The following is a 23,122-nucleotide window of genomic DNA, read 5'->3' on the forward strand; positions in this document are numbered from 1 at the left end:
TATTGAAATAAATACCATTATGTCATTTAGACTAACTGAATACCTGGTCCTTTGTATAAGCCCATTCTTGAATTGGAATTTTTATTTCAGAAAAGTAGTATTTATTATTCTGAAATCGAATACAGCTGGTCCAAAATAGTAGGAAAATATAATCTTGAGGGAGAATTTACTGTAATACAAAACTTCAGTTAAAAGTAGGTGTATCTTTAGAGATGAGTGAGACTTTTTGACCATTAAAAAACCACACATTAACCTGGAAAAAAACGTTTAGCTTAACTGTCAATATCCTTTTCTTCTGTAGCAAAAAATATGACTTGGGAAAACATTTGCAGATATGTTTTTAGCCAAGCTAACATCTTTTTTAGGTGTAGGTTACCCACAAAATGCACACAGAATGAAATGTAGGCATATCTGCAACTCAAATAATGTGATATATCTCCACAGTCAGGTAATTACTCAGATTTGTCCTGTATGTAAAAGACACTGGTGCAAACTGTAAGAGCACTGTTTCCAGCTAGCAAACGGAAAATTAAAAAGTTCTCTCTGTGCTGAGTGATGTATTTACACGTTACCAAGATAATTTTCACATGCATATGACAGATTTGGGGTTTAACTCTCACTCAAAAAGACGAAAAGAGTGCAGATCACATACACAAACATTATTTTTGCTACTTTTTCTTCTCTCTCTCTCTAGCCAGAGATGTTTAATTTGCAAACTTTATTACTTCAGGTAAGAAAATTAAACACATTTCCAAAGAGTCCTATGAATGAAGAGCCTTGGATACAAGTGACATTTGAGGTGCAGTTTTAACTTATAGGCTTCTTCCCCAAGTTTGAGAAAGTCACTCAAGGGTAGGGCTAAAGACTAATTTTGGTGCCCAATTCTCTCTTTAAATATATCGGACAAGCTCCACAAAGTTATTTAAGCTCCAAGTTTCCACTTAAATCAATAAAGTTAATCTGAATGTCTCTGTGGTCCAGATCATAATAATGAAATTTTGCACCTATATTTGTCTGAATCTCCTTTAGTCCCAAATTCCTGTCGAACATTGTCAGTACCTAAAATTCCCTGGCTGCTTATATTTCCACCTTAAGGCAAAAATATCCTGATGCTGCCAAGCAGCTTAAAGAACTGGCTCTCAACCAAGTCTCAATGAGTTTCTCAAACTATAATAAATACAAATTTACTGGGCCAGAAAGACTTTGAGAGAGAAAGCAAGAAAACAAGCAAGAGACTGATTCCACAGCCTAGCAGTACTCATGGGATGTAGCAGACATAAATTGAAGTCTCTGCTCAATATCTAATTATTTACACAAAGAAGAACAATTCCTTACAATGACTGAGGAAGCATGCCCTATCTTAGCAAATTCACCTTTGTGGTCAAGACAGACCCTGACACACACAGTAACTTGAGTTCATGTCTCTGCTTTAAATCACAGCATGTACTTGACAAGAGGTGCTTTCTCTCTCACACATGTTTCCATCATCCCAGGCTATCAGCCACTCTCATGGCTCTTTTCAGGAAAGGAGGAATGGCACGAGCTCTAGTTCACCACTGTGAACAGACGAAGTGGAGACTGGTAATGTTTTCCAACCCAAACTTGGATGTTTCACCTGCCTTGGTAAGAAAAGGTTTCAGCTGCATGCCTCTCTTCAGCATTTTTTAATTAGTTAGCTTGACAGATCCCCACTCAGTTTATTGACTTTATGAACCGCTTTTGCACATAGTTAGGCTATGCCCACACCATTTCTGAGGTGTGCCAACATGCCTAGCTTTCCCCATGTTCCACAAAGGAGACCTGGCTGTTTGAAGCAATGAATTCCACTATACATGGGGTCCAGGAGATGTAGACACTGCCAAACCTAAGCCCTCAGACTGTATGGGGCTGATTGGCCAAAGACTGTGAATGGCTCTACAGCCCAGCAGCACAAAACATAGGTCTCAGTCCATGTTCTGACACATACGTAGATATTTTATACAAAGTAAAACATCTCCAGTGGAAGAAACCACTCTCCCAGAATGATCAAAAGTCCTGTGTCTAGTTAACAGAGTTGGAAAGTGGGAGACATGGATTCAGATCCCTATCCCCTCAGATAGAGAATAAATAAGATGTTTAAGCTAGAACGTACTTCATCCCTGATGAGGCAGCTACTGTACTGACTGGTGCATACGACATCGGGTCAACCAATCAACCAGTGTCTAGCTTGAATACTGCCGGTACTTAAACATGAGAGAGAGTTCAGAGCAACCCAGAAGTGCATAACTTAATTGGTTCTTTGCACGGGGAAAAGAAGAAATGTAGATACTCTTGGTCATTACTGTTGGACTTCATAGACTTTTGGCACCTCAAGCAACATTTTGACAATCTCAGAGGTATCAATTGCCAAGTGATTTAAGACAGCAATTAACTATGTAGACATCTTTCTGGATTTTTTTTCCTATCTTTTGAACAGAGTATTCCTCCAATTTACAGGTTCATTGTAAAGATATTAATACAACATGGATGCTTTGGTTGTGTAAACATTTGAGACAACTGAGTAATTATAAACAGTAGTTTATATGGTACAATTAACAAAGGGAGAAACAAAATGTTGAAAATAGGAACAAGAAGTAGTGAATAAAATCATTGGGAATGGCAATCTAAACACATGGGTAATATGAAATCTGTTTCCATAAAGCCAGACTACCATGAAATCCACCAAATCTCAATTTGTTCCCTTTTCATTACATCCTCACACACCAAGAAAAAAAGGAAAAAGAATTTAAAAGCATTCAGCTCTAAAATAAACTACACATGTGAGTCATTTTTAGTTGGAGTTGCACAAAATGTTCAACAGAAACATGAAAGTGAAAACATAGTTGCGTTTGGCTGGAAGAAATGTGATCTTACTGAGATGTATTACTTAAAAGGTTGAAGTAAAATGAACTTAGCTAACACACAACACATTTGGCAGCAAACCAAAACTACATGGCATTCAAATGAAAAATCAGCGCTAAACCTTATCTCCTTAGACACTACAGCTTCCATCAGGATGCAAAGAGATTGTATATAATAACCAGGCTGAGTAACAAATGGGACTACTGCATTGTTTAGATCAACTGGATGAGTATGATAAAGCTAAAGTGAACCAGACTGCCCCAACACTATCTAAAGAATGAGACAGAGGAAGACAAAGAGAACAAGAGCACTTGTCTGGAAATGGAAGGGAGCACACTTTGATAAAGTGGAGCAGTAATTATTTGGACCGATCTGAATCAGTGTCATCACACAAGTAGGAATGGCAAAGTTGTTATTCCCATGCAACCATATTTCCACCTACTCTGCTTAGAGGCTTGTGCTATTACAAAGGATACCATAACATGCAGATAAGGCAGAACAATTCCAAAAATTATTTCAGATTTTAGAAACTTGTATTCAGAAGTCTTTCTCTCTCTTCTTTTTTTTTTTTTAATGTTTGAATTTTATGACCTCGGTACTTAGAGTCATGGAACACCCTGTCAAATTCTGCTGCATTACCCTTCTAGGCTAATTTCAGATTTAATCTCTGTGCTTTACCCCAAGTCACAGCATTTATAAATCGCCCCATTTGATACACTCACTCTGCCAGCCCCTCCTGTACTCCAAAACACACCTCCCCATAACAGCGGTATCATTTTTAAAAAGCAGAATCTTCAAGTTTCCCTTTACAGTTATAAAGTGGCCAAGTCTGGGCTTCTTAAGATATGCCTTTATCGCACAGTGACTCTTGACTCACTTGATCTTAGTTGCTAGTTTATTTGCTTGTTCATCTCCTCTTAGACAGGCCCAGGTGCTTTTCTAACCAAGATCACTCAGCCTAGATTTTCTCCAGGATAGATTTCAGGAGCCACTTTGGCTTACGCTGGTAACATGTCAACTTGCCAGGGAAAGTACAAGTTATGAGAGGCGGCTCTCCTTCAGTACCTTCCCACATTCCAAACATTAAAAAAAACCCAAATTCTCACAATTCCCTGGAAGAACATCAGAGGTCAAAGTCCTTCCTCATCAAGAACATGTGAAATGGCCGCAGAACTCACACTGGAGTGACCAAGGAACTGTGATAATACATACATAATGCATACAGGATTTCACCCTTTGGCTACACACTACTTTTTCTAAGCTAGAACAGACACTGTCACAGTGCTTATTATCCTTGTTAATTATTTAATGAAGACTTGGGTAGCATGCCAGAGTCCACTGAATTCAGTGAAAAAGGCTTCCCCTGGTGATGGCCAACTTCAGAGGAAGCCTTTGGAGAATGCATGTCTCTGTGATCAGCCATGGCAAAAAGAGTTGGCACCCTGGAGCTGACAGAAACTGGGATGAAGCTCTGGGAAGAAGAGTCTTGCTTGTTCTGTGGCAAACACTCATTGTCACCAGAGGTCAGTATTTTCCCAAGGCTTGCTGCTATCAGAGCAAAGTATGAAATTCACATGTTCCAAAGACCCAAAGGCTCATGGAGCTCCTCAAGAGATCAACAGACTTAAGAAAGCATTGAAAATGATGATCCTTTCAGACAGATTAATTTTACTGTCCATGTATAGTCCCTGTTTACAATAGTCCTGGATTGTATAGCCATTAAAAATGGAGCTACAGTTCTTTCATCTTTTGCTAGCCTTGTACTTTGCATTCAAGCATGACAGGAACCAACAGTAGAAAAAGGTAGTGCCTTTATTTAATAGAGCTGTGTATTAGTGAGCACTCTTAATGCATTTTTTGCAGCAGGAGCCTCGAATATATTTTTAATAGGTAACGTTATATGAAATTCTGTAATAGCATTTCAGAAGATTGTGACACACTGTCAAAAAAACTACACAGCATTCTAATCCTTCCATCAACCAGCCAGCAGTTCCTATTTTAAGCCAGGTGAAATATATAAAGTATAGGAAATTAATGTTTATCCAGACTACTCTAATATTCTCAAAAAAGCTAGCATGGATTTACTAAAATCGGTTGGAGGTTGTGTGTATGTTAACACCCTAAATACCCAGGGTGCACAAGAACAGGTAGGCACACTTTTTCTTTACACTTCCCTGATCCCCACGGTTGCTGAAATGCAGGGAAAGGAGGAATAAAGGTATGGGTTTTGAGACACAGCACAAATCAGACTGGCTGCCAAGCTCCCTTTTTTTTATTCTTAACTGTTTTTTGTTTGGCAGGACAACCCATGGGATGGATAATAAGCTTCTTGCTAAACAGGAGTCCTGACAAATGATGAGTTCATGGCTTGACCCAACAGAGAATCATATTAATACTTAAATCAAAAAAGCACCCCCCAAATGAGCAAAAAATAATAACATGGACAATAATGGGGCAATCCTTTTTTAAATCCCATTTTAACATGTTACAGAATTGTCAGTTACTCTTCTGTTATCTAGTTAATAATAACAAAAAAAAAGGTCTTAGATTAAGGCTGTGTAATGTGCATACAAGAAGTGCACTGTAGCACTCAGAAGTCCCACGGCTGAGTCACTTAAATGTCTCCAAGCTACTTTACAGACAGCAGTGTTCCCCAGAATCTCCTCTAAAACGTACTCCTAGGATGCTCTCAGAGCTTGGATTAAGCAGCCTCAAATTTGTCTTTTATGGTTGCCTGTAACAAAAGAATTCCCCCCCTCTGGCTGTCCATGGGACTTTCAGAACCCATCAGGCTTCTATATGTGGAAAGGCTATATATTTGGGACAAGAATCTGCTTTTAATATTAAATTAACAAGTTTTTTTTTACAGGCACAAAATACAAACCAGTATTTTTTTCTTTGAAACAATGCCTAATATGAGTTTAATTAGAATCCAGTTTCTTAAAGTGCATATTCTTCTATGCAGATACTACAGCTTTGTGAAAATGCATACAGCATCTACCATCTAGTACATTATTTTGAAATAATTGGTTATTTTAAAAACAGCATATTTTGCAGTAGCAAACAAGCTAATCTGTTTTTATGGTCAACTAAGATAAAATGCCTGGTAAAAAATTAAAGAATTCTCTGACAGCTTTTAGCACCCAGCAGATGGAAAGGGATTATTAAGGATGTGACCATTCCCTTATCTCAAACAACAGGCATTTATATATTTCTCCCTTCTCATCTTTTTTTTTTTTTTTTTCCAGGAGGAAATATCTTCCCTTTTGTTCAGAAACTGCATGAGGCAATGCAGTGTCAAGTTCACATTTACAGATCTAGTAGAAGTTCACTGTTTGGTACTCAATTAACACTATGGACACTGATAAGGACAGTCCATGAAATGCCATGGCATGTCCTCAGGATGGCAGAGAGGTTTTATCAACACAGCACTGAAGCTAAGGCTCAAACTTCTGTTTTTCCTCATTTATGTACTCCACACTACAATTGCTCCTCAGCCTCTTCTCATCCAGAGGGACTTCATTCCTCATTCAGTGAGCCTATAAATTGTGAAAAATATAAATTACTTCAAATAATGGGAATAAAAAGTCTCTTTAATGAGAATAAAAAGCGTCTACAGTAACCTTTAGATTGTCAGTCAGAAGGAAATATCTAGAACATTAGGCTGGTGTGTTCAGGGCAGGAATTGTCGCATCAACCCACCTCTAAATTCTTAAAGATAAATGCAGACTCTCCTTGCCCTTCCATTCCCTTTCTGCTCTCTGCTGTTGTGCTGAAAGGCTCACACACTTGAGGGAATAGAAAAGGATGGCTCTAATAATTCCCAGTCTCCTGATAGAAGTGGTCTGAAGAACCTATTATCTTAGGGCAACTGAGAATGGATATATGAAAGAAAAAGCAGGGAATGTGTTGGAAGACAATTACCTCTCTCTGATGACAGAATCAGCATGAAGCAATGGAGACCAACGAAGAGAAGAACAACTCCTAATGACAGGGCAATACATTGCTTTTCTGACATTCACGTATTTAAGGGATCAAAAGGATGCAATTTTTTAAATTAAAACAGAAGAAGGTGTTAAACGCAGATAGGTAACTCCAGGAAACTACATTCCCATGAAAGATCACAAATGCAAGCAATCTATAAACACTTCAAGAAAAAAAATAGGAGTTTCAGAAAACATCTTATTCAGAAGTCATCTTTCCAGTTGGAATATATCTTCTGTATAAACCTCTCCACTCAGGTCAAATCTATGTTAGAAATTATGTGACCTGTAAAACAGAGCACTGTACTGGGGCTTGGAGACATGGATCTGTTCCATTACCAATGGTGGATCATACCTCCTGGTTACTTCACCCTCACGTACCTTTTTTATTTACTCAGATATAAAAGTCACCCCTTTTGCAAAGTAGTCTGAGTTCTCTGATACATTTTTAGTGTCACTGCTGTGAGAAAAGCCATGATGTACACATAATGGACATGTAGGTTTTACGGCATACATCAGTTTTTAACTGATCCTTATTGAACTATCTATGTCAGAACATAATGAAGGTCAGTGGTCCATGGCACTGAATTTGGATCGCAATAACTCTATTAGTCATAACACTACAATATTACAAGATACTTAACTTACAGTTTGTAAAAAACACAGATTAAGCAGATGGAATGTGGGGCATCCATGTTTTTCTCAAACAAATTGCAGATTAGGATGCATGATCTCTACTGGTTCAACAAAAAAAATGCATGTGCAGGATAAATATGTACGTATAGACATAAAAAATAAATGTCATCTGGTCAGATGCAACTAAATCCAATCTCTGACTGCAGCTATACAACTTTACTAAAATGTTTCATTTGTCCTCTGATGTGCACAATAATCCCAGGTAAGAGAGAAATTGATTTACACTGCTTTCACAGAGTTAACTGCTCTAATTATTAAATAGCCCTCAACATATGGCAAGGAATTACAGAATGTAAATCAAGAGCTATGTGCTACAAAGTAATCACATAAATGGTTCCCAAATAGCAACACCACTTCCAGAATGTTAGCAGAATCATACCTTCCTGATGTACAGACAATTTCAGAAAACTAGTGCTGACATACTGTGCATTATAAAGCAAACTATTATTAGGATGACATGGTAAACAAAACTTCCTTTAGCTGGTGATTAATTTAATTCGAGCATTAACCTGAAAAAACAGACATAAAAAAATGTGTTTAAATATTAATCTTGGCATATTAAAGAGCTTTGATTCTTACCATTAAAATTTATTAGACTTTTGACAGTATTAATTCAAAATCTTCTGCTGATGCTTTAATTTAGCAGGCTGGTGAGTTGTACAGCAACACAAAACATTATCCAATATATCCTCTATAGCTGCTTTTTGAAACAGAGGACTCATTGTTGAAAAACATTAATGTCAGAAATTTAAATACGTGCATATACCATAATGATAAAACTGCTTACATTATTCTACTTTCAAGTTTCCAAAGGGTATTTGAAAAAACTATCATTCAGCTGCCTTAATCTGCCAGTTGTTTAAAAGTGGCCAATGTTTAGTATCACCATTTTATCTCCCTCCTTCATTCTCTGCCTCTTCCGTCCTGCCCTCCTGCCCTTTCCCCTGTTCCTTGCTCATAGTGGTTTTTCACCTTGGCCTGTATTACCCTAATGCTAGGTTGTTGAAAAACAGCGTTATGTTCTACTTTGTATCTGTTTCTTGGAGTCTTTAGAAGCTACAGTTAGATACTAACAGTAGCCACTAATAAGAGCTACTAACACCAACAATTAATACAGACCAAAATACTGTAAAAAACAAAGCAGATGCAGTTTTAATGTACAGGGAATTACAATGTCCTTCTGCATGATCCTTGTTGATGAAATACCTCTCTCTATGCACAACTAATTCTAAAATCACTAGATTGTGTGTTGAAAAGGTTATTGTTAAAAATAGTCACAAAATGGCGGCACTCCAAGAAAACAGAAGCAGGAATATGTAGTCAGGAATACTGCCGGAAGCAACAGATCTATCTCATACCACTCAACAACACCAACAAAATTGTACTGGCACAAAAGGAAGGCCATCCAACCTGTGGGTAGAGAAGGATCTTTGCTTTCTACCAAGCCAGGAGTCTGCCTTCGCATCACTTCAACCTCCCCAGTCCATTTTCATTAGATATGAAATCTTTCAGGCAGCTGGATGTAAGCGACTGTACCTGGGAGGAGGGTAAGGCAAGTCTGGGTTTCATACCACAAAAAAAAAAAAAAAGCAAAATTAGACAGCTACATCTACATGGCATGTCTGGCCTGGATTTGGGGAAAGCTATATGTAGATGGACTGAAATAAATTCATGGAATTTTGGTCAAAGAAGAGGGTTGGGCATTTTCTAGAAGAATGTATGATATAAGTATTTAGAAAGGCAAGAGGCAACTATGAAAACAGCAGAAGAATAGAAGACGACCGCCGCCAGGACACTTCAAGCAGGGCAGGGTTTAGAGGTTCCTGGATGCTTCCTGAGCAGGTGTTGAGTTCTAGGATACACAGTGTTGTGCAGCTCTTCAGTTCCCTGTACGCTGCCTATCTAATGATGACAAAGTAAACTGTGCCTCTCCTTTAAAATACTGTCTTTTCCCATATTTAGCCCTTTTCAGGACTCCAGGTTATGGCGATAGTGGGAAAAATGTGGCTAGAGTCGCTTTTAGTCTATTAGTCAAGTCCCAGCTTCTGCTGAATGTTAGAACATCCAAGGCAAAGACCATAAAAAAAGATATGTCCTCTGCATTTTTCCAGACCTTTCCCATTTACCCCAAATCTTCTATTCATCACAGTGGATTGTTTATGAATAATAAGCTCAAGAGTTGTACAACACCGCGCATTCTGCTGCCCATAGGCAGTCTAAACCTTGCATCTACACAGGTATTTTTATTCAGCTATATCTTCCAGAACTGACATTCTGAATTTAATTTTTTTCACAGTTGCCAATTAAGATGGAAAACTTCAGCCATTATTTCAATGTCTTGCTGGTTGTAAGTCACAGAATCTTAGAATAATTCAGTTTAAAAAGCACCTTTGGAAGGTCCAAAGCAAAGCCAGCTCTGAAGACAAAATCAGGTTGCCCAGGTCATATTCTGTCAAATTTTGAGTGACTCTACCACTTCTCTGAGCAACCATTACCTCTGCGACTGTGTTGAAAATCACCATCATTGGCCTAATAATTACGAGCTTGCCTAGTAAAGCTAAGGAGGGGAAAAAAAGTAGTATTTCTTCATTTTTTTATCATTTTAGATTATGTCTCATAAATAAAGATAGTATTATTACATTGTTTTCACCACAATCAGGCCTTGAATGGAGTAGAAGCCTGTTGTACTATGCAGAATATAAATATGTAGTAAGAGGTGTGTCTCATGGCAGTTTTTATTTATGGGATGCTAAAATACAGGAAATATACTTAAATATATGTTTGCCATTAGAGGCTGCAAAAATTAAAGTTAAAAAAACCCAACCTTTTCTACACAAAGAAGATGAAGGAGTTCTGCGTGTCCATTTAATCCCAAGTTTTTAGTTTTCATTGACAATAGAATGTCAAAACTTGCCAATTAATTGTCTTGAAAGAGAGTTATGCATGACTTTTCTTAAATGTTGGTTGTTGTCACATGAGCAGAAATCAACATCACTAAAACAGTGATGCCTACTCATATCACAGTATGATGTAACTACCATTTTTCCTTAAATCAAACATACTCCTAGGGTCCATTTTTCCAGCTCTGTGAAGGACAGTGTATTCCAAGCATTGTCTGTGTCCTATATATCTAAAACCAAAAATTCGAAGAGCATCAATGCTTTTATTAACTCCTGGTTTAATAGTTCTTCACCAAAACTTTCTTAATACCTTTAGGTGATTATACAATGGAATAAGAGATCTCTCCATCTTCCTTCTTACATTCTTTAGTTAGCACTCTTTTTTTGGTATATCATATTATTAAAGAAAAGATTTGAAACGTAACTTTCTGCGTGTCTCCTATACAAAGAATATACGAAACTGAGTACTCCAGGGCTACATCATAGCAGTAAACATTAAAGGATTTCCCTGATACTGTTTATAAGTACACCTTTTACTGTAACCCAGAATACTATTAATTTTGTATTACAAAATGTGTCTTTGTTGCTACAGAATGACTAACATTTTTCTCATTGTAAGCAACACATACATTGATTTCTACGTTTTAAATTCACTTTTTCCTTGGTTAAAATCCACTAGTAAAAATCCATGAAATCCATTAAAATCCCCCAAAGATATCATGGATGAATTTCTAATGCACTTAAATATTTCTGAAAACGTTTCAGAGTAAGATTATTTAAATAATAATTATATTTCCAATTCAGGTGGCATTACACAAATTGTATCACTTCACAAGGGTAATAAAAATTTTAGAACTATAATATTGCAATCCTTTGGTACTTGGCTATTAAAACTAGTCAGCCTGAGTGAGAAACAGCTCCATATTTTGGATAGCAAATTCATTGCAAGATTTATGTAACATGATAAGAGGCCTTAGTGGAAAGCAGTCAACAGAAGAATACCTTGGATACCAGCAAGGCCACTGCTTTTCAAATAACCCAGAATAATGTATCACTGAAAAAAGGTGATGTTTGTCTTAGCCCATGAAATCTCTCTGAAAAATTAAACCATCCCATCAGTCTGATTTACAATGAGATCCAATGAGCTCCACAGAAATCTGCAGTATCTGCTTTCATGTCTTCCTTGCAGCTGAGATGAAAGTAAGCAAAGCCTTAATTCAGCCTTGGTGTCATCAGCAGTATTTCTAGCATTAGAAGCAAATGCTGATGCTTTGCCGGGGGGGGGGAAAAAAAAGTACTGAATATATATGTTCACTGAACTGGGAGATCCTCCCAGACAATCTCCTTTATAGGCATAAAAATTTTACTGTAAAGTACCTAGATTTTTGTTAACTATTGTGAAGCATAGCATTTTGCCACTTAGCACAGTGCAACACTTTCCCCAATTGCAATACTCTGCACAGTTGTAACATTAATTTTATTTTGATATCTTCACTGTTATCCACAGACTTTCAATAAATAAATAAATATTTTATCCACAGACTTTCAATAAATAAATAAATAAGCTTTGTTTAGCTCCTCAGCCACTATCCTCTCCTCCCACATTTTTGCTGGTTTGTTCTTCAGTATCACAACAGTTTCTGAGGGTTTTTTATCCTTCCACTTTCCTAATGATTCATTCCCTAGAATGCTTACAGCTACTGAGTTAGTTCTGTTCTTGGATTTTAGCACCATATGCGTGCCCTGGATAACTAATTAAATGAGATTTCCACATCCTCCTCTCTATTGCTTTTCCATTTTTTACATTTTTTGCCAATATACATTATCCACAACTCTAACATAAATTAATCTGAGTTTCTTCTCTGAAAGCACTATTATGGCCAGATTCCATATGACCCTTCCAGGTATGCCCAGGAAGGAGCATACAGTAGTTTACTCCTTTGTATCCCGGCATAACTACATAGATAGTGGGTTTTCAGAAAATGCAAGTGCTGCTCTGAATTGCTTTGCACTAGCACTGGCAGAGAGACACTACCATTTCCAAAAGATTAAACTGGAGCAAACAAGGACTAAGGAAACAACCAGAATTGAGCAGAGGAACTGTACTTTTTCCCTTTAAAAAACAGTAGTGAAAGCTTTCCTGTAGTCTGCAGCAAAAATAGTCAAAGGACCTTCTTTTAGGATACTCTGAATGTGTATTAAGCATGGTAAGGCTGACAAACTGCTACGTTTTGAATGTTCAGCTAGGGGACTGCTACAACTACAAACTCTTCTAAAGCTGATTTAAAACTCTGAATCACAGAGATATATAAATATACTGCCCTGACTTTAACATATTCCAGATGACCAGCATGTGATCATGGCCTTGTTTCCTGGCAACTGAAGACATACAACTCTTTGATAAAGACACACACACACACACACACATATATATAGCTCTCCTGATCTGAGGGGGGGGGGGAAGTTTTCTGTGAAAAAATGTTTTTTCCCTTTTAGATCATATTGGTGAGCACATCATACAACTTTTAACCACAGAGTCTGATACTCTACACTGCTACACCAATTCTATGCAACAATATATCCAGTGCTGCAAAGATGAATGATGATACCCGCAAGTGCTCACTGCTCACCATCTCTCTGATGATAGCAATAATCAGTAATAATCCTTCTCAGTTCTCTTTATTTACAAAATGTTGTGAAAAAAAGGTTTTGGTATGTCTATAAGTGAAACACAATTCTTGTTTAAATTGGAGATTCTTGTTTAAAGCAATCAGAACATCTGAAAGTCATCTTGCAGCAGAGATGAATCCTTCAAAATGGAACCACAGTGGCGTTTAGTTTTCACCTACCTATTGTCTGATCTTCCTCAGTTTTTTTAATAACCAACATTCACCTCTTTGGTTACAATGAGAATGCCGTTCCTGAAGCTGGTGAGACTGACCACAGTTTGTGGAAAGATCCTCAAATTTTATAAATATGCATAGCTCTTTTCGATGTCAATATGGCAGTTGAAAATCTGGCCTTCAGGCTATGAAGTCCAGCCCTCTATCCTTGTAACTTCCCTTTGTGGTTTTATTCAAGACATAAATTTTATGTTTTCTAAGTCTTGTATTCAATTATATTTTATAAATTTGGGAGAGTAGAACAGACAGAAGTTCTATAGCTGCTGGAAATGACCAATTTCAAACGTGAGAAAGCAAAGCAGGTCAAATAGCTTATGGAGATGGTAAGACTACTGAAGTATCCAATGTGATATCAAAACATCTCCATTCCTTCTCCCTTCCTTCCTCTTTTTCATCTTTAAAAAGAAGCTACCATTTTAAAAAATATGTATGTTTTTGCTTATACACCTAATACACAAGAACATCAACACATTAAAAGAGGGGATTGCCTCAATCTATGTCCCCTTTTCCTTTAATCATGTCTGTCCATGGGGCAGAGGAAAGCAGACAGATAATTCAATCACTTCCAGATTTGAATGCAGCTGTATCTCAGCTTCAACATTCTGTTGTCTCATTATTTGAAGATCTAAATTCTCTTTTGGTTCCTTGCTTAGTTTTAGTGTCCATTGTTTTGTGGATTTCTTTTTCTGTATGCTGACAAAAATCAAAGGATTTATGGAAAAGTGCTATTCTAAGTGTCTTCCAAACATTACAGCAAACAAATAGAAGAAAATACCTTCATGATTTTGGAGAAAATCATAAACAATCAAACTCTATGACTTGTCATTTGAATGCCTGTATTTCATACAAATTAGTGCAAATGACATAGGGAATTTGTTTTGAAACAGAACTTGTCATTTATTTTGATGTTTAAACAGAAATGGCATGGAATGTTTGGGTAAAATAGTTCATGTCAGAACTGAAAATGCAGTCAAGAGCGTTCCAGCTGCAGTCCTGTGCTTAGTATAAAATGAGTACGGAGAAAAAGTCATCTCCCCTTGAATACCCTCATGCCTATCCATATCAACACAGTAGGTTGGCGTATTATCTAAGTCATATGAGATGTCTCTGGCTTCAGGGGACAGTGCAGTGTCTTCTTTTCCCTGCTCACACCCATTTTGCAGGCTATTTCATCACTATAGTGTTCATACATCATTCAAGGATCCCAGCTGTTAGGATAGCCAATAGCCAACAGCCAAAACCTGTTTATACAACAGAGCTGCATCACCAGTAAAAGTTAAAGCTGCCTTAACAGTCTATACAAAATAGTACTCAGTTCTGAAGTGTATCGATGTACCAGTAAAGCATCAAGTTACATACTGTAAGTACTTACACCAAGTCTGCCAGTAAAATTACTTATAAATCTAGCCCTAAATTCAAGAACGAATTCCCAAACAGACAATTACGTAGTTGAATTTATATATATAGTCTTTGAAGGAGCCTATACATTTCCATTTTGTTGGTCAGTAACTAGCTAAAATGCCAGCGTTAAGCTAACACTTTTCATTATTAAAAACATTTTTGAGATGAATAATTCTTTACAGAGCTGAATTTTTGCTGTAAGACGTCCCTGAAAATGTCTTTCACAACAGGTGAAAGTGAGCTGGTGAACAACTCTTGCTTTCAGAAGACTTTAAAAGAATCCATCTCAGACCCTGGACTATTTCTGTTGTAGCACATGTTAGGCCAGATTGTGATTTCAGTCATAGTAGTGTAGCAGGATAATGCAAGCCGCTATGTTAAAGTAAATGCTCTATTGGTTTCAATTGAATTATTTCAGATTTATATAAATGCAAGTAGAACAGAACTGAGACTAAGTATATTAAATTAATGACGTGGCATAGTCAAAATGCAGTAGTCTGCAAAAACACTTTTAGAAAGTATCAGGACTCACTAGGCACATAGTGTTTAAAAAAAAGATGAATGATTTCCATTTTTATTTTCAGAGTACAGGTTAATAGAGAAAAAGGAATAAAGTGCTATAAAATTCCTGAAATATGAAACTCCATAATTACTAAGCATTATGTACAAAAGAATTGTTTGATATATTTCATATCATGGATTATCACAACTGGCTTTTACAAGCGTTCTTTTAAACTATAAGAATCTATCCATCCACAACTGAAGTATTCTTGCAGATTAAGATTAACGTACCATGAATCATCACGGTTTAATATGCATGACACAGTTTCATTTCACACATGTTCTGCATGGGTTGATTGCCATGTATGCCAATACCAAACAGATGTTAATTCTTTAATTTTTATGCTCCCAAAGTATATTTTAATTACCTAGGAGGCTTGCAAAAGAAAAAGAGGGAGGTATTTTGAAGTAGATTTAATGGAAAATCTAAAATAAAATTCCATTAGAAAAATAATTTTTAAAATTCATGTTTTCAGCAATATAAATTTTAATGTTAAAAATAATACATTATATGCAAATTAATGCCAATTAAACACGAGCTGTGTGATATGAAATGTTTCTGCAAGGCATTGTATGTTTATACTATGTCTAAATTCTTAAATTCGGGTATTTTGCAAAGAAATCGAATCTCCATGTAAAATATCATTATATAAATTCTCACATCAGCAGTGCTGTATGTCTCATTTTATGGATCATCTAAATTAAAAAGTCTTTAAATATAAAATATTTCACAAGTCTCCACTGTACAGAAGCCAGAAGTGGAAATGAAAAGATATCCTAGGTTAAGATTAATGTATAATGAGAAAGCTGTTTCCAGCCAGCACCAGCTCCCACTTTATGCTGTGTCAGATGCAAGCCAAGATTCTCCAGAACCAGAACAGCAGCAGAGCCACAGGTCAGGATGGAAGAGTGTTGGCTAGAAACTGTGAGCTTTAACTAATTCCTAATTTGATCAAATGGAGTTGTTAGAGTAATTTCCATGGAAGTTAGAGCAGGTCTCTAGCTTTGGGCCTGATCTTACTGAAATCAACAGGAACAGGAATGGTTCCCAGGGATTTCGCACTAGAATTAGTTTTAGCAAGCTGAAACAGTCTCCAGGTTGAAAACTACAATTACCAAAACTGTTACAAATAATAATAGTAACAGTGTTATATGCAATACACAAATATTTGTTAGATAGTATAAATAGCAGATAAACAATAATAGTAGATAAAATATTATCAAAACCAAGATATTCTGCCCCTCCCCATACCATAGAGATCTTTTTGCACAGCAATACTTCCAACACCAAACAAATTATTTAAATTCCTTGCTTATATACTTATATGAGCTGGCATACAGCTTTAAAATGAAAATGTGAACAGACATTTTGAAAAATAACTGACAGTCATGGCACAAGAGTGCAGTGACCTCTGTCCTCCAATATTCCCTTTTTTTTTTTTTTTTAAATGCCCAAATACATGTAAGGTACCCAGAAACAAAATGCTAATTACCAGTGAAACCCTAATCCAAGGAAGTCAAAAATACAACACTCCCATTGAATTTACCTGGACAAGGAATGAATCTAAAATGTGGATTTTACACACACCACATAAAACTCTTGTGCAGAATTCTGAAAACATACACTCATCGCATTGCCGGGAATCAAGCTGCACTCCTTGCTCAACCAAAATTCCCTGACTGGAATAACAGCTTTAGATGTTATTTTTGTTCTCATTCTGGTTTACTATGTTAAATCACCAGATTTTTTTTCTTTTTACTTAAGATAAATGTGTGAAAGTGCCTCCTTTCCATTCATAGATGTTATCTTCTCAAACTTCAAATGATTCAGCTGGGTGAATATAGAGTTATAAATAATTTATCAAGATACATACCAGTTGTTAGGAAAAAAAAAACCCTGAAGGAAGAATATCACTGCATAAAATCTGAACATTAAAACTGATTTTTTAAAATCAATCTTTAATTGTTTTTATTACCTCCTAATCCAGGTCTGAGACGATTATCATAACCATCCAGAAGTCTGTCTAGAATTCTTGTAAAGATGGTGATGTTATTCTTAGCTTCGTCTTCCAGGGAGTCAGCCAGCACTGATCTAAATGGACATTTTACATTTCAGAAAATGCTAGATATGTTTTAATGTACTCTCAACATGCAGTTTTTGCAGGCTGGCCTAGAATATTTAACTTGCTGCCCTCTAACAGGAAGGGTGTAGTTAAGAGTATATGAATGCACAATTTATACATAACGTGTTCAGAAACATAAGAGTCAACGATATACTATTTAAAATTTCCAGGAAGTAATTTTCCAGTAGCCTCACTTCTAGTCAACATTGCATCTCCATGAGTGCTACTTCAAGCAGCACTAACACATTTGGCTGTGCAGGTGCAAAAGCCTAAAAGAGCTTTCCAGGCCTCGGTGGCATGTCACTCCCAGACTGATAACCCGGGTTCCCACACACAAAACTGCCTCCTTCCAGCTCTATGCTGTCTGTCCTCAACGAAGTATACGCTGGATAAATCCTGTGGATATGCTTCCACCCAATGGTCATGCAATGTACATGACCAGAAGAACTAACATGAGGGAAAACTCCAGCCATCATGCTCAGGGAGTCCTCTGATGTCAGTATTCGGTGGGTGGGAACAACGATGCTGACTAGCAAGCTGCAGGATAGCTGTGGGTAGCCTTCATGTTTCTAAAACGCTATTTTGTTATAAAAAGCACTATCTGACGTTCCACTAGATGCAGACAAATCTTATAAGAGTTGGATAGAACAAAATCATAAATGAAGTGTCAAAAAGAATCTATAGATCATTGATGGTTTCAAACTTCCCCGATAAAGAAGGAGATGTTACAGCCTTTATGGGTCATATCTCTATGGAAAACACTAGGGGCCAGAACATGAATCTGCTGCCCAGCCAGCCGTGATGCTGAACAGTCCTCCTGGACCTGGACACCCAGACACCCACAGTTTTGTGTACTAGGGAAACACTCCCATGCAGGAAGCCTTACACATGCAAATGTTACTGTGCCAACAATTTTAAGCACCATGCATGTGAAATGCATGAGCTCATCATATGAACTCAATACCCGAATATTAGTATCAAGGAAGTAAAGCATCATAAACTACACGCGTCATCATTTACACCTTTTTCAGCCATCTACATTTTTAACCTGAAATGTTTGAGTGTTTATCATCTCTAAATGAACTACTGATCAAGGCATTCTAAATGCCATAAAAACAAGCATGTTTTCTTCCTCCTCCAAACCAAAAGGAGGTTTGGGTGACATTTTCTCTAAAGCAAGCTATAAAATGATTAAAGAAAGGGCTTTATGTTGGTCCCCAATTCAACAGCATGGAGGAAGTATTTAAATGTAAATCGTTGCAGTCTGTGCTTTCCATCACATAAACCATAGAATCAATCAAAATCAGATAACTTATAAAGAACATACCAAAATGTCATGTGTGATTTTACTGATGTGTAAGTTTTTTCTTAATTTTAATTACTGGATGGCTCATTTTTTATTTTTAAAACGTATTTCTGTACTGTAAGTCTCTGCCATTTTTTAAGCTTCTTTTTGAGATACAACAGTTTTTTGAACTCAAGGTACCACTAAAAAATTAGATCATACAATTATATCAAATTAGGGTCGAATCCTGCAAACTTTACTCAGGCATAAACTCCTTAATTACGCATGTAGTCTCTTTGACGTCAGTGAGATTACTCACTTGAGTAGGGTTTGCAGGATCTGGTCCACTGTGACTCAACTAATACTGCACCATAGTTATGCATAAAGTGAAATAGGAAACATAGTTTCAGGAAATATTTTGTGCACTAGGAAATAGTTAAAAAGAAATGCAGACTTTTTAAATCATAGGAAACTTGCATTATATAGCTTACAACCCTTACCATATTAGGACAACACCTACTGCAGTCAGAACCAAAGCAAGTAAACCGAAGTTACAAACTACAATTAATTGCATGTTTAGGGACTGTGGGCAACACAAAACTGTTACATGATTAAAATTACTTTCTCTTATGTTGTCACTTCAGAAATGGAGAACTTTAAACAACATAAGAAAACTTGATTAATAAATGAGGCTATTGTTTTATTATATGTGATTGTGAAGTTGTATGCTATCTCCACCTAGAGGTTTAAAGCTTAAGTATCATTTTGAATTCTGTTATGTTGACCAAAAAAAAAGACCAAAAAAAAAAAGGCATGCCCGTATTAAAAAATATGTGAGCATTATTTTAGAGACTGTGATTTGCTATTTGACTTCACGATAACCTATTTCTCCATCTTAACTGTTCTGTATGGTACAAAATCACAGTGATACAGTAACTCCAATAAATCTTTAAGATCCAAAAAGGCATTTAAAGGAATTATTTTCTTAATGGTGAAATAAAGCATCAATTCACAAACTGTTTAAGGACAAGGGATTAGGCTTATATGGTCCCTAGACTACCTTCTACTGCATTTGCTCTGGAAACTATGTAATACTGCATTCAGCTAGGAAAGATCTTTTAATTACATTACTATATACTATACTTTTATAACCTCTCACACAAGCTTACCCTCAGCAGATCGTAACATACATCTTTGTACTGAACAACAAAATTAAACATCCTCTCACCTTGTTGGTAGCCACACCAATAAAACGAGAAGAACCAACTGCATCTCGGAGAGTGCCAGCTTCCTCTTCATCGCTGCTCTTTGCAAAACCTAACCGTGCAAGAAAAACACAAACCCACTCTCAGCTACAGTCAGTCTCCACCAAGCAGTGCTTTTAACTTAACCCGAGGAAAAATATGTCCCTTCAGTGGAGAAAGGAAACCACTGGATTTCTGCAGCACTTTTCACTACTAGCAACTTATTGTATCTCCATCTTTCCCAATGATCCTGCTCTGTGCAAAGAGGCAACGTATGATCAAAAGTGGCATGTGAGCAGATGCATCAGATGCTTTCCTTTTCCGTAAGCCCCAAGACGGTAAGGAACAAAAAATAAAAAACGTATGTATGAAAAGGTCGGGGTTTAACCATTCCTCGCCTCACTACGGCACACGGCGGCCGGGGGGGCCGGGCGGGCGGCGGGGGGGAGTGATGCCATTCGCAGGGGCTCGGTGCGGGGACCGCGGGCGAGCCGCCCCCAGCCGCCGCGGAGCGCCCAACGCGTTTGACAGCTGCTCCGCAAAACACCGGCGACAGCCGCCGCCGCGGGGGGCGCGGAGCGGGGGCGGGGGTAGCCCCCGCGGGGCGACAAGTTGCGGACCGCAGCAGAGCCCTGCCACGGGCAGGCGCTGCCCGCGGCCGCGGAGGACCACGCCGCGTCCGCCGGGGGCGACGCCGCCGGCCCGCGCTGCCCGCGGCGGGCGGGGACCCCCGGGGACCCTACCTGGGAGCAGCGGGCGGGCGGCCGGGGCGGGGAGGGGGGAAGGGAGGACGCCGACGGCGAGCGGGGCCGGCGGCGGCGGGCGGCGGGGAGCGCGGGGCGGCGGCGGCGAGCGCGGCCAGGACGGAGCGGCTCCCGAGCGGCGGGCGCGCGCGCGTGCCTGGGCGCGCGGGGGGCGGCGGGCAGCGCGCGCTTGCCAGTGCGCGGAGGCGGGCGGGGGGGAGGCGGGTGTGCACGCGAGCCGGCGCGCGCGGGCGGCGGCGGCTTGGCGGGCGCGGGGCTGCCCCGCGGGGCGCGGCGCGGCGGGGGTGTGACGGCGTCCTGCCCGCCGTGCCCGCTGCCCCCGGGCCGGCGCGGCGGGCAGGGAAGGTGCAAGTCACCCCCTGAGCGGCGGCGCCTGCCAGAGGGGCTGCCGTGGCCTTACCGCCTGCGCGGAGCGGGCGGGCGCGGTAACTTCGCCGGTGCGCCAACGACGAACAGAGGGGAAAGGCGATCCCCGGAACGATAAACCACGTTTTCCGTGGCCCTTCTCAGCCTTTTAATCACCTCTTGTTAAGTACGTGTTTGATGGGGCATAACCCAACCAACCACCCCGTGCCCTTTTCGGTCTGCTGTGGGAATCGCCGCCGGTGCCCCGTTCCCACCCTCGCGCTGAGGCTGTCTCATTAATATTCCTTTCCCCACTTGCCCATTGGCACAGTCTAATTGAAATGCAGAGAGGAGAAAAGTCTGTCGTTTAAAGTGAGCTCGGGATGCAGGCAGCCAGGAAAACAAACCTTCCTTTTTTCGCTCAGATTGCATTACTTTCTGTTGTATTGCCTTTTACAGCACGTTGCCCTCCTTTCTTATACCTGCTCCTTCTTTGGCAGGAGCTGGACCGCTGCTAGGATTCATTCCCGTTGATTTTAGGTGTTGCAGTGCAAGTAGATCAGGACAGGCTTGACAATTAAAAATAAGGGTTTATATTTAGTGTACCCTCATTTTGCATTGTTAACTCGGAAATAATTAAATAACACCAGCCATAACATTGCAGCATCTTTTTTTTTAAATCAACCTCCATCCATCTCCTGTCCTTTCAATCTGTTAATTGCAGAAAACACAGCTGTCAATTATCCTCTTAACATTACTGGCCTACCTGCTTATTGCGTTTTGGCTGAAGTTGTTTTGCTGAAGTTCGCTTCCAAATCATTACTGGTTCCAAAATGAATATGTGAAGTTGCATGCACAGACATGGTGGGGAAAAAAAAAAAGATTAAAAAAAAAAAAAAGAAAAAAATTATTTTTTTCAGTTAACTATAGAATCAACCACAAAAAGGGGGGATTCTTTTTCCTACTTTCCTTTCTGCTGTTTTTCCTTTGTTTCCCACTTCCTAAGTGTTGCTGCTTGCAACTGGAGGTCTTGTTTTCCTTCTCCTCTAGTGGCTTAATGACTCCATAGCAGAGCATGAGAGACAAAAGAAGGAAGAAAAGTGCTTGGGCTGTCAAGACAATCTGTTACTTCCAACGTTGAGATATTTCATAACTTGCAGTAAGGCTGGGAAGAGGGAGGGAACAAGCTGGATTTCTCTTTTTTTAAATAACCAGTAAAATGACAGCCCAAGGGAAATTACAAAGATAAGGGCACAAGTACAAAACTTGAAATCCAAAGAACACTCATTCAGCAGCCATCTAACCCTGGCCGTGTCTAAGGTACAAGGCCTTTGTCTTTCCCTGTCCAGATGTGAAAATGTGCTCTGCTCACAGTTCTTCATTGTCTGATCAGTTAAGCATCTATGGTCAATCTAAAGTCTTCTCTGGATCTGCCTGTAAGTCCCCACATATTGGGAATTAACAACTGATACTAAAGGCAGGATCAACCCTCACGGTAAAGAAAACTAGTTTTAACTACTTGTCCTAAGAAAGGGTGACTTCACAAATATCAATATGCAGAAAAAAAAACATTAAAATTGAAGAGCCTTTGTGATTTATTCTTATGTGAAATTTATTACATAATAGAAGGAGAGTAATTTTTTTTCCACAGGTATTCATGGCATTCCTTCCCAAAAGACACTTCAAGTAACCATAATACCGAAACTAGAATCTAATCTTTGTGTGTGAATTGCATCAAAACATAGAAAAACACATTTGTTAAGGAAAGCAGTCGCAGTGGCTTCTTGTTGCTGTGATAGCATATTGTCATTCTTCAAAAGCCACATGGGGTAGGTATGTATTTATAATGAGCTTGTGCTCAAAGCCTTCCCCCAGAAAAATGTGCTGAGTTTCAGGCTCTGATCACAATTACTACCTGTGATGTTCTCTGAGATTTACCGTAGCTTCCTGCATTGAAGTCACACTTCAGATAAACCACGTACCTTAAAAGTATCAGAAACTTGAAAATAACTCCTTATTCCCATTCTTAGACAAGTT

At 38.7% G+C, this 23,122-nt stretch overlaps 1 protein-coding gene across 3 annotated transcripts in view; it reads right to left on the reverse strand.

Moving 5' to 3' along the window:
* The window catches only part of GABRA2 (gamma-aminobutyric acid type A receptor subunit alpha2), a 60,831-nt gene extending 39,477 nt beyond the window's left edge, over nt 1-21,354 (reverse strand). Inside the window, exons 1-3 of one of the 3 annotated variants that reach the window (XM_075149010.1) lie at nt 21,141-21,354; nt 19,961-20,049; nt 17,301-17,416 (exon numbers count right to left, since the gene is read on the reverse strand). In XM_075149010.1, coding sequence (XP_075005111.1) covers nt 17,301-17,416; nt 19,961-20,031 — 187 coding nt within the window. In that variant the 5' untranslated portion in view covers nt 20,032-20,049; nt 21,141-21,354. Of the gene's footprint in view, nt 1-17,300; nt 17,417-19,960; nt 20,639-20,719; nt 20,873-21,140 lie in introns of those variants that run through there. The other 2 variants (XM_075149009.1, XM_075149008.1) reach the window with 2 other exon arrangements.
* Nucleotides 21,355-23,122: the final 1,768 nt, after the last annotated feature.

This window comes from Calonectris borealis, chromosome 4 (genome assembly GCF_964195595.1).
Source record: "Calonectris borealis chromosome 4, bCalBor7.hap1.2, whole genome shotgun sequence".
Lineage (NCBI taxonomy): Eukaryota > Metazoa > Chordata > Aves > Procellariiformes > Procellariidae > Calonectris > Calonectris borealis.